This window comes from Calypte anna, chromosome Z (assembly GCF_003957555.1).
Source record: "Calypte anna isolate BGI_N300 chromosome Z, bCalAnn1_v1.p, whole genome shotgun sequence".
Taxonomy (NCBI): domain Eukaryota; kingdom Metazoa; phylum Chordata; class Aves; order Apodiformes; family Trochilidae; genus Calypte; species Calypte anna.
The window spans coordinates 65184456-65197286 of NC_044274.1; the positions used below are offsets into that span (position 1 = coordinate 65184456).

At 41.0% G+C, this 12831-nt stretch overlaps 1 protein-coding gene across 2 annotated transcripts in view; it reads right to left on the reverse strand.

Annotated features, from left to right (window-relative positions):
- PALM2AKAP2 (PALM2 and AKAP2 fusion) overlaps positions 1 to 12831 on the reverse strand; it is a 264854-nt gene that overhangs the window by 198458 nt on the left and 53565 nt on the right. For both annotated transcript variants that reach the window (XM_030466924.1, XM_030466920.1), the window contains exon 3: positions 2302 to 2432. In XM_030466924.1, coding sequence (XP_030322784.1) covers positions 2302 to 2432 — 131 coding nt within the window. The remainder of the gene's footprint in view (positions 1 to 2301; positions 2433 to 12831) is intronic.

Sequence of the window (12831 nt, forward strand, 5' to 3'; positions counted from 1 at the left end):
GTAAATTACTGAAAACTGAATTAGAAAAAATAATACTTGTATGAAGCATTTCTGTCATGTGCAAGGCTTTCGTATCCATCTACAAATCCCGAGCTAGCCAATCTATTTCCATAAGGTAGAGATATTTGACTCTTGATATTTGATATTTGAGCCCTACATGAGCTCACGTTTTCACTCATGAACATGAGTCTGGTCTCAAAAACTATTTCCTTCAGTTTTCTGTTCACTTAGCCTGTCAGACCTCCTGTTTATGTCTGGCCTGCAGATAAAGATGGATATTTCTCTTGTGACATGGCTGTTCATGTAGGAAAAGCAGAGTTAGGAGAAAATTATTTTGAGTGCTTCAGTGTGAGCAGAAGAAATGGTGCTCCCTGTGATGACAATGGGACACTCTGCCCTAAGAGGGATGATTGCATATTCCCTCTTGTTAAAGCAATCCTAGAGATACTGGCAGAGGTTGGACACTGGCCTTCATGAATAAGCTTTATACTGCTCCTTGAGCAAATTTAAAAGACTTTGCATATTTTCCAGTAGGGACAAACCCAGTGTTTGTGCTACAAGACTCTTTTACAGTCATCTTCATACTGCAGCTGCTCTGTGCTTGCACATACAGTGCAGTGTGACTTAAATGTGCAAGATCAGTGGCACAGTGGTCACACAGTCTCCTGGCACTGATTCTATGGCTGGTCTTGCAATGGTTTTCTTTCCTCCTGCTAAACCAGCTTAGGCTGACCTCTATTGTCTTGACTAGGAGGGTTTGGGCTGCTTCATCATGGTCCCATTGGATAGTGCATACTGCACTTCTGAAGGACCACAGGGCCCCAGCAAATATGACCATATGAACTGTTCCCCCATAATCTTTCCTTCTGAAACTCTCCTAGGAATGCTGTGAGGAAATGTGGTGCACAGGCAGCAAAAAAATACTGTCAGGATTTCTATTCCACTCCTCCAGACAATGTGCTTGACATCATCTCTGTTCTTTTACCCTTTTTACAGCCATTTATTTTCCCAGCCTATCCTGAGGAATTCTGGATGTGTCATGTTGTTGTCATGGATGTAAATTGCAATTAGAGTAATGACTTCAATCTCTATTGTCTTATCTCTACAGTTCAGGTGTAATATTTTCTCATTTAAATTAAAATACTTTTTTACTGCCTTTGGAGTTCCCATGGATGGTAACAGGGAAGTTAAGCATTCTAATGAGGCTGTCAAACAAATGTCCTTTCAAATCAGAAGCAAGCAGCTAACCTTCCATTTGACAGATAGTTGGTCACTACAGAAGAGAGTTCCATTACTTCCAAATATTCAAAGATTTTTATTCATATCTGCAGCTAAGGAAGAAAAAAAACAAGCCACAGGGGCAAAAGTTCTACTCATATTTTCATCCTGCACTTTGAAGTAATTAAGCAAGACAGGTTTCATTGCCTTCAGTGGTGGTACTCACATCACTGAATCCCCAGAGCAACATTCTCAGTGATTTCTCAAAGAAATTTAACAAGAAACCTGGCATAAGGCTCATTAGTTACTAGCCTAATACCTCAACCCTTGCACTGTTGGTCCTACTTGCTTCTTCTGTCACTTGTATGACTCAGTTGAGACATTTGCAAAAGCTGTGCTGACAAATTTGACCAACTTTTGCTAATTTTCTGTCAGCTGAAAAAATTCCAAATTCACATAGCCTAACTGGCTGAAGAAGCAGCTCTGGACTTTGTCCTGAATGGGATAAAAGCATTTTCCTTATGAGCTTTAGAGCTCATTGTAGCAGAACAAAGTAAAATACAAAGAGGACAAACATCATTTGGACTGCAATGAGAAACTGATAAAAGGAAATAATTCTAACACCCAAGTCTTGCTTCTGAAAGCAGTAGGTATTTGATCTGTTGGTGGCACCTCCTGCTGCATTTTGAAATGTCATTTGCACCCATGAAATGTGAGTAAAAAGAGTATTGGCCTTGTCTGAGCTCCTTCTGGCTGTAGGAGGTATAAAGCAATGGAGAATCTCCTGAGTGTTGATCGAGCCATACACATGCATCCAAAGGGGGAACTCAGCCCTCTTTTTAGCTCCCTCACTAGAGGAATCCATCAAGGTCCATTCAACACAAAGATACCACAATATTCTACCTTGCAAGCCATGGACATCTCTGAGACACGTTCTGGGCACATTTGGCTGCATGTCTGCCTGCCTCTTATACTGGGCTGCTACTACCACTGGCTGTAGGAGATGGGGGCTGGGGAGAGGAAGGTTTCTACACTTAATGGGAGTGACTGCTCTTAGGCAAGGCAAAAGGAAGTTGTCCCTACCTGTGTATGTTTTCTTCCAGCTTTTTCACCTTCAGCTCATCCTCTTCTGACTGCCTCCTTCTGGCTTCTTCCTCTTCTGCGGAGCCAGCAGGAATCCCCTGTAGCAGCCATTTTTCCCGAAGAGCTTTTGACTGTAAGGTAAAAACCCCCAAATTTTAGGGACAGACTGAACAAGAAACATTTGAAGGTTGAAAAGGAGTTGCCTCTGCTTCTGAGTATTGGATTGGCCCTACTGAATTTCGGATTGCTGCTTTAGACAGCTGTTTTCAGGCAATTTATCAACTGGCAATACACATGAAAGGTTTTCCAGGGTTAGGAGTGTCAGTTTTACAATATATATTTTATTTTCCATTAATGCCTTAATATAAAGTTATATTTAGTTCTTAATTAAAAACAAACAAACAAACAAAGCAAACAAACAAAAAAAGCATTTAAGATGCATAGATTAGCCCGTCCTGCATGAGCTTAAATCTTTAAACAAAAGTATGTATTCCTTTTGAATGAGAAGGCATGTGCTGGAAGGACTGAAACAGTAAACTTCTTTAATCTTCAAAACCAGAAGAGCAGCTTGGTCTAAGTGTAATGGGCTTAATGAAGGTTGAAATGGGTCTGCTAGAAAATGAATGAGAAGTTATTTTTTATTTGTGTCACAGTTGTGTCTTCATACATTTCCAGGCAAACAGACAGACCAACTGACAAGACATACATAAATACACAAAGTCACATAAGTCACTTCTTAGACAGACAAAAATTAAAATGAATGAACAAAAGTCTTCAAGAAACCATAGACACCCTGGGGCACAGCAACACTGTCACAGAAAGCATCAATAGCTTAGGCCAGACAAGCCATTTTTCCCGGGAATTTTGCCATGCTTGCTGCACAAAAACACGGCTAGAACCTGGCCTGGCCACTGACTGTTCCAGCTTCTGCTCATCCAGGGGTGTTCACCAGTGGAGATGCACTTGTGGAAGGAAATGCTTTATATAGTGCATCAGCCTGTGTGTCTTTTTTGGCCAAATCCCACCAAAGAGACGTGGCAGACCAGCTGGTAGACATGACAAGCACTCATGAAAAGGAACAGAGGGAGGCCAAAGCCATGCAGGACTTTGCCCCTTAGCAAGAAGGAAATTAAGCTGTCGGGGAAAAAAATTTCAGCCCAGAGACTGGCCAAGCTTGTCCCTTGCTTTGACCAGAGAAGAGGAGTCTTCCTTCTGAATTTGCAAAAACATAGGCAATGTTATTTCAAGGAACCAACTGTGAGAGTATGTAGCCTCTCCAAAAAAGAAGAGCTAATAAGGAAATCATCAGTTCAAAGCAATTGGACTTCAGAGGCTGCCCAGACATGCAGTATCAGCCTTTTTCAATGCCACGTTCACTGCTGGAACCTGACTTAAGCAAACTATGTATAAAGGAAAAACATTCACCACCAAAAGCAGGCTTCAAACCCAGCCCAAAATAGGATTTCTGACATGACAGAAAGGCTTACTTGTTACTTTTTGAGTGTATATATAGACACAGTATCTATGCACAAACTATTCTTGTCACTCCATGGCCTATTTGACATCAGGCAATTAGATTTTAATAAGGTAGCAGACAGACAGCAATCCATATCTCACAAGAAATTTAGACTTTATAAGTGACTCCAGCTTTTACTGACTGTAACTGTGCTGCACACAAGAGGACTTCTAGGTGGATTTTAAGTGATTTCTGTATGAATTAGGACTTCTGCAGGACTGAATTGGTCTCCAGCTCCTGTACTGTCCAACAGGTGGACCCCCTGATGCTGGAGATGACCTTTAGAAGCTGTACTCAGCTGAGTCAGTCCCCCAGACACAGTTTCTGCAGTTTGCTGCTTGTTTTGTTTCCATCACCATCTAGCAGTGCTTCCTGTCACATTTCATGGGCTCGTAGTGAGATTTCTCTGTGGGACCTCTGCTTTCCTGAGCAGCCCAGGTGATCACTGAACATAAGCTTCATCAACTCACACAGGCCCAATGGGCTGTTGAAATGTCCTCCCTAGCAGAGGACTCCCAGATCATCACATGTACAAAGAAACAAGGTTAGAGAGCCAAAGATGGTCCTGAGGTGCTAAGCTCTTAGTAACCTGTACTTTGACCTTTAAGAGGTCTCTGTAGCACAGCTCATTGGGCACCTCTGGGCTAGATCCAATGCAAGATGCCATGAAGGCTGACTGCTCTTTAGAAAACTTATTTTCCCGCCAGTTACATGAGGAATTCTGTTGCTACATGTGTCACACTTAGCTATAGTCTCGAATCTGAAATCCTGAGTGATATTCTCATGGAAAAAAAACATCTCTAAACTTTAAAAACCAAACTCTAAACATGAGGGCAGCCTTCTCTCTTTTTATCTTGTTTTAGATATGACTGCAGCCATCCTAATAAAGCCTTTGGCAAAGTGCTTCTTGGACAACACTGAAGATGTTCAGTTAGCAGTCACTCCCCATTTGCTACAGGATGACAGATAAAATCCAGGCTTTTTCTGGTGTGCTTTTATAGAATCTCCAGGCTGTTACTCAGATAGGGAGAAGCCAGTTCCTTCAGCACAACTGCTGTGTACCAAAAATGAGATATTTTGTGCAACTTTTGTTCTGGTCTTTGTATTTGTGAGATATTTAAGCTACAAAATCACATGATTTCTTTCTCCCAGAAGCCTCCTTCTTTTGACCTATTAATAGCATGAATCTGAAACTGGAAAGCATCAATGGGATTTTTTAAAAGACATATTTAGAGACAAGAATGCTGTGATCTACTAAAAATCCTCCCTCTTGAGTGGAATGTCAGCATATTTTATCTAAAACAGGGAAGCTGGTAGCTTTGATGTTTTTGGCTCTCTTTTTTAAGATTAAAATTAAGGCATTCATGAAATACTACACTGAGGAATCCAGACAAGAAGAGTCTGAGAAATGGAAACATTTATATGAAGCATTTCTTAAAATTCAGAGGTTCTATTTGCCAAGCTATTGAGGTTATTTATTCACCCACTGGAAATACAATAGAAAAATAGGCAGGCATACATCAGGGGACCATGCACAACTATCTTGATGTCCAGGAAATACTTACTCCTCTGCCAGATGACTGGCATGGTGCCAAGGCAGTGGGTCAGAGTGGGAAAATCTCTCACCTGCTAAAAGCAAACCTTTCCTGAAGCCTTTTCAACACAAACCCAGGGAGAAGGCTTTGGCATGCATGATGAGACCTATGGTAGGTAGGGCACAATAGGGAGGTGGTGGTAGAGCTGTGCTGGGTGCTTGGGCACAGCTCTGTGGTATGAGACAGTCCAGTGAGGCTGTCAGCATTGAGGCAGTTCAGCCAGATGCAAACCAGAGCCAGATGTGGCTTGGAAACAAAAAACAGTTGGTTTGCTGCCATCTGTCCTCCACAGCTATGAAATCTGGGTTACGCTTCTTGAAAAAATCTTGCAAAATCATATCCCAGGAAGAATAGGAGGTAGTTCTCAAAACTGCTAAAAGGAGAGTGCTTGCATGAGGATGGAGCCCCAAAATAGCTAGCTGTATGAGCTACCTCTACTTAAAATTGTTGTGCATTTGCTTTATTTAACAGCTTGTGATTAAAATGGCCAAAAGCTTGTCTTTCAGCATTGCTCCTCCTTCATTGTCTGTCAGGAGCTTTAACTCTCTACTGCATTGTGGAGCTTCTTTATGCACTAAAGTTGTGGTGCATGATTAGACATTGTCAAAATGATAGCAGGCTCCAAGAGTGGCCAGCTGTACTATTGTAAAAATACAGGTATTTGTACAGCTAATTCCAACACTGGAACGTGAGTACTCTGTACTTTCAGAAGGCACCATTTCATTGGCACAACAGCCGCTATGCTAAGTACAGCTTGGTGTAAGTATTCTTTCATTTACTGCAAGAGTACAATTTCTTCAGGGCTAAATCCTTCAGCAGAAATTAGATCATGTCATTAAAAAGCCTCTCTGTTACTGAAGTAGAAAGGGCACTGGGCTTGTGATGCTCTAGGTCACCACTGCTCTCAGGTGACTTGGTCTCTGCACACAAGTGAGATTACTGAGATAGCTGGCAGCTCCAGGTTTATTTCGTTGAAGTCTAGGAGAGCAGACTGACTTTTCTGCTCTATATAAAAAAGCAAAAAAAAAACAGGTCATGATTCCATGAACAGAGATCATGGTGAGGATAGAAATAAGTGAACAGATGTTGGACAGGACAGAAAGAAATCCTGCCAAATGTCTGAATGCAGTAGACACAGTAATAGCCATAAATGTGGTGCACATCTCCCTTATGTGCTATTTATTTCAGTTTAATGCTTCAGGACAGTAAAGCCCAGGGGGGTGTAAGTTGTTTACACTTAGGCCTAGCAAGGAAATAATGCACAACCCCTCAAATACTTTCCATAGAATGAATACATGATTGAATTACTTTCAATGTTGCATTTTGCTTTAATCTTGCATCAAAGAATTAAGTATTGGGGGACACATTATTACAGCAAATAAATCTTTTTAGTACCATTTTCATATGCAATTATGCCCAGTACATGCCATCTCTGCACTTCCTGCTTGTGAAAGAGATTTGTGAGATTTGCCATTTGAGTCATTATGACAATATAAAAGTGAGCTCTTGCTCTCCTGCTACCTTTTCAGGAAATTTATTAAAGCAATCTTGGAGCTTTTTTATATTTACAAATGGCTAGAGGGGCAATCAGTACCATGTCTCCTTGAGAGCACTGCTTGCTAAAGTGGAGTACTCCTCTGGTGGTTCAGTAATTTTCAAGAAAGCTGATAAACCTGAGGAGAAACAAAGGTCAAAAGTTGACCCAAGACAGCCTCCTCCAATAAAATGTGTGAGTTCTTGAGAAACACTACTGAATGAGGGACTACTCAGTGTAATGATGCTCTTTTGCTCTATACAAAATGGGCAATAATGATCCCTAATCATTTTCCACTGAAATCGGTTCTTTTACATCAAATGCACTTTAACTGAAATCTTAGCCAAACTACAGTTTTGCCAGAGGTCTTTGGTTCTGAGACTTGAAGACCACCAGACATCAATAATTTAGAGCTGGAATTATTTAATACTGAAATAATGAATTTAATATTAATTAATTAATTATTTTCTCCCTACTTCCATTCAGTATTTCTGACTTGGAAAGAAGGTGTATGCAGGAGGCTGGTTCCTCATATTCTGCAATCTGTACATAACCAGCTCACACCCTGCTAAAAGAATGCAATAAACCTCTTCCTTCACCTGGCACTGCAAGAATACTATTAGATCAGATACTATTCCTGAACACTCCCACACGGATGCTAGCATAACTGTCTGTGTTTCAGATTTGCTCCTTGCACTTCAGTAAGCTCCCTTAGTACAAGAAGGCAGAGTATTCCAGGAAGATCTGGAGTTCTGGAAGCAGCAGTGAGCCTGTCAACAGCTACCTGGAGTCTCCTGCCTACGACTGCAGCTCTGTCAGCCAGTGGATGGGCCACAGGAGGGAGAGCTCAGCAAAGCCTACTCTGTCTGTGCATGCTCCCAGTCACCTGGTGGGTGGATAAAACTGAGGGTACAAGGAACACAAGTGCAAGAATTACCACCACTAAAGCTACTCCAGGATTCCTGCCTTTTCCTTTCTTGCCTTCTTGCTGTGGCAGCTCTGAGCACTGCATCTCTTGCTTGCCTTATTTTTAGGCAGCTTCCCCTGCCATCCAGCTGGCCCTAACCCAGCTAGTGCAGGTCACCCAGCAGGTCTGGGTCTGACCTGCTGCCATGCAGTATAATTGCCAGCATTAAAAAGAGGTTACTGGGACATGTACCGAGATTAGAAAAAGACTTGTTTCTTTGCCAGCAGGCCTTCCCTTGCCTTCCAAAAAATATGAAAAGGAAAAAAAATTTGCATGGCTGTAGGGTGAGCAGGTACCATCTCAAAATAAATAGTTCCTCAAAGTGTGTTCCTGTGTGATGCCCTAGCTTTTCATTTTCTGGCTGGGAAACAAAAGAGTCCAAGTCTGTGCCCAGACCAATGCAGCAGACCATTCTTATACGAGCTTTCAGTGTGAGAGAGTCTGCCTGTAAAATGGAGAAGTGTGGTCTTCCACAAGCACAAAATACTTTACTCTGCTCTTCTGCAAGATTCATGTGGCCTCATATGGCATGACTGGCTGTGGAAGAGAAGAAGCAGCCTTTGCGAGCTTGCTGGTATGGTCTGGTTTTGCTTAGCAGAAAAATTTTTCTGTTGCTTTTCCAGTCATCTAAGAAGCTTGTTCTAGCCTACGGAGTATGTCTGCATGATACACAGATAGGACTCAAGGATTGCTCAGATTAAGTAACTGAGTCGTGCTGAAAAACTTGCAGCTTGATTGTTGTCTTTACTTCAATCACGATGTCATAGCTGATATAATTCAACAAAAAAATGTATGTGAGCTGCTGGAGCTTGGCCAGCCTGAGAGCAAATATCATGTTTATAAAGCAGATTAAATATTGCCGTGCAGAGTTTCAAGTTTGTTGTTGCTATTCATTGTTGAAGAAACATACAAAACATTTCCTAGAAATCTCTTTATGAAGTGATATTTTAAATTTTGTTTTTAAGAAGCATATATTTGGAAAAAGAGTTGTAAATATTTTCCGGCAATCAGTTAACGTGTACTGATCACACAGAACATTATAGCACATTAGCTAACTTTTTTTCAAGTGCTTTAAGACCTGCACACTGTAATTGACAACTTTGTGTGGCCAAGATTTTAAAAATTATCACCTAACCTCTTCCAGAGTTTCTCCTGAGTCTCACAGGTACAGGCTACTCTGTCACTTGCCTGAGTTTCCCCTTTTCACAAAAAATTTTACTGCAGCAGAACCCTGATTTCAGGTCTTGTTCCAGAGCTGCTCAAAAGCTTCCTGCTTCCTGCCTGCAAGGCAGTCTGCTTATGCAAGGGACTAGTGTCCTGCCCATTCCCAAGGAGCCTGTCTCTTCTGTCTCTGAATCTCCTAGGATAACAGAGGTTTGCTACAGCCCAGTGAGCCCCTGGTCTGGGGATGCAGGGGGGTGCCTGTGGGGGATGAGTAAATAAGTAGTAAATAAAGCAAATAAAAATAGATAATGACCACTATTATGATAAGCACCACCTGGAAACACGGCAGCTAAAAGAATTTGCAGAGGTACACTTCCCCCCCTGTTTTCTGTAGCTGGTACATCTTACAGCCCTTTCAGCTGCCCCGAGTATTTTGCTCAATCACTGCTTTTTCTCAAAGCAAACTTTTGGCACAGCAAGAGCAGATAGGAGCATGCTAAACAGTGCAGTGTGACTGCAGAAATGGGTGAGCGAGAAGTGAGATGGCTGGCATGATTTGTGTTCCCTTGAGAAGGGCTGGATATCAGCTGGGTGCCCCATGGTAAGCAGGGGGATGCTCGAGCATGGCTGCAGTGTAAGCCACTTGTAAATGATGGGGGAGGCACAGTGAGCTACCTCTGAGACAGTTATGGTGGCAGCTACATATCCTTCATGAGGATCTCATGCTTTGTTCAAAACCTCTCAGTAATAGAAACTTCAGCTGTACAGATAAAGGCCCAATTAGGAATGTTTTTGGGGAAAAAAGCACCAATTGTTTTACATCCTCAGAGTAATCTTCCCATCCATTAGCAAGATCACTAGTGTAAATATTTTCGTGCATTGCTTTTAAATTGTTCAGGTCTCATATTTTATTTAACTTTGTAATCCAAGTAGACAGCTGTTTCTATACAAAGATGAAGAAGGAGAAATAAATCCCAAGATTCTGCAAGGAAAACTACCACAGCAAGAGACACTGTCAAGATTCTATGAGAGAAGACACAAAGTTTGTGTCTCTCTTGCTCAGATCATTTATCAGCCACACAGAACCCTCGTCTTTACAAACTATTTCCACTGAAGAGGATCAGAGATATGGCTTGATATAAGGTAGGAGTTTATAATATTCACTTAAGACTTGAGATGACACTGAGACAAAAAACAATAATAAAATGAATGATAACTCAAGCATAGGCTCTTTTTAACATATATTTTCTACACAGCTGGGCTATCAGAAAGTTCTGCTTGAAGTAACAGGTGAAAACAATCATGCTGATAACTTCTTTTTGAATCTCTCTTTAGAAAGTTTATTTAAGATAGCAAACTTCTTCACAGCATTATAATGATGGCACTGGCAAATCATTTGTCATCTCACTTGTCATGAGATTAAGAAACATAATGAGAATAAACAATAAATAACTGCCAATGGTTGCTGCATGGGCAAAAGGAGGGATGAGGTGACCAGGTTGTCCCAACAGGCACACACCACCAATGTGAGCACACAGCCTGCAAAAAGTGATGCTATGATGAAGGCACACATTGTCCTCAGTTTTCCCAGGGGGGCTGTGGGATCTCCATGCTGGGCAAGAATCCAAATGTAATGGGAGGAGGATGGGCATGGGAGCAACCTGCTCCTATTGGCAGGGGCATGAGGAGACCTCCAGGGTCTTCTCACACATAAATTACTTTATGACTCCATGAGAATGCCTTTTCTTTTCCCAGGGACTGAAGTAAAAAATAACTTCAAGCTAGATGAAGGTTCTGTGTGATTAGACTGAAAAATTGAGTAAGACCCTCTTTCATCATTACTACACAAACACAGTTGCTTTTACTATCACCTTCTGCAAAAAAAATTTCCACTCTACATTCAGTCTGTCCTAGGCTTCATTTTATGAGTCCTTCCCACATAACCACATCAGTCAAAAGAGGCAAAAAAAAGTTAGTTTTGAGATTCCTTTCTTTTCTGGTCTTCAAAGTTCTTACATTAATTTCCTTAAAAAGTTGGATTCATGTGAATTCATGAGGAGTCATAAGCATGTCTCATGTGATTCATGAGCATGTATCAGGCCATTGGAAGGGGCTGGAGTAAAAGCGGGATGTAAACATCCTTTAGCCAGACGCAGTCTGGCTAAAACAAAAACTGCCTGAGTGGCAGTGACCAGCTTGAGGGACCTTGTTACCGATGGAAACATGAGTGACAGCTTTGATGGGTTTCAAGAAAGCCCTGCCAGTATGGGAACAGCTACACACATGGTCATCCCAGGATAACTCATGTAACAATGCCTTTTTCCTGAACAAAAGTATTGTTGCAGAGGGATTATAACAAAATAATTACCACATATTCATCTGTCGCAAGGGCATGCAAGCAGATTAGAAACATGAGTCAAAGGAATAAAACTTTCATCTCTTCAGGGTAGTCAATTGGCGTAGCTGGTGTGAAGAGACTATTCTATTATGGTTAAAAAAATTATCTGATGATAGACATTTTGTTTTCTGATTGCTTGAAAAGAAAATGTAAGTGTTTTTGAAACCCATCCAAGTGCTACTTCCTGGCCAGGATATCCTAAGGTTTCATACTCTAAAAGTATTTTAAAAAGAGTAAATGCCCTAAATCCTCAGGTTGAACAGTCCTTACATTCCCTTTCTGGACTAAAAAAATCTGGATTTCTCTTCTGGACCATAAAACAGGTTAGCAGAGAGGGAGATACCCTCTCACTTCTCAGCTGAAATCCTGGTGTGAGACAAGCTTCCCAGCGTATAGTGGGCATCAGCCTAAAGATGCTAATGCACAGAAGGGGACCAACAGGGATCCCCAAAGCACTGGAAATTTCTCAGTAAATGAGCTCTTAACATCTCTGTGCCCCAGAACTGTGGCTGGGAGATGGAGATGTCAGGACCTGCCAAGCTTGCAAAGGTGCAGCAGGCTCTAGTACATTAGAAGCAGAGGGTCAATCTGTTTTTACTGGGACTATAATAGCAGACCACACCAGGAAGAGTGCTAGAGTGCTAATAAGAAGAGATTTTTGGGGCTATTGCACTGACCCTGTAGTGAATGGAGACTGCCAATGATATCATCAAACATTTTTTGTGTTCTTGATTGAGTAGCCATTCAGTTTAAGGGTTAATTTACTTCAAAATCATGAGGGATTAAATACAAATGAACAAAATGATTCCTTAATTCCAATAAGTTATCTCCACAGAAGTTTTTCCACACCATTGCATACATATGTGTTTACATATGTACATATGTGGATAATAGATAGACCTATTTATATTTTCTGCCAGCAGTTATGTTAACACTAGAAAAAAACTGAGGATAGCAACATAACTGTAGAATTAGAGAATTAAAATTTATTTATAGATACAACAGTTTTAGCTAAACCTACATCCTAAGAAAATCATGATAACATAAAAAGACTCTCCTTCGAAGCAAAGATGTAACTGTGATATAAAGTGCTAATGAATGGTAGCCTATAGGAAGCAGATGTTAGCAGAAATAGGTCCCTTGTATTTATACCACTCCAGAAATAAAATAACTATGGCAAATGAATTTATTGTATTAGTTAAAGTAACATCAAAGAACTAATTTTTCATTCGATTAGAAGGTTTTGTGTGGTTTATTTTATTACCAGCCAACACCAAACAGAGCTACATCCAACAAATGAAGAAATTCTGTTTGACTAACTACAGAGGCAGACAGATCTTGGAAGAAACACTTCTG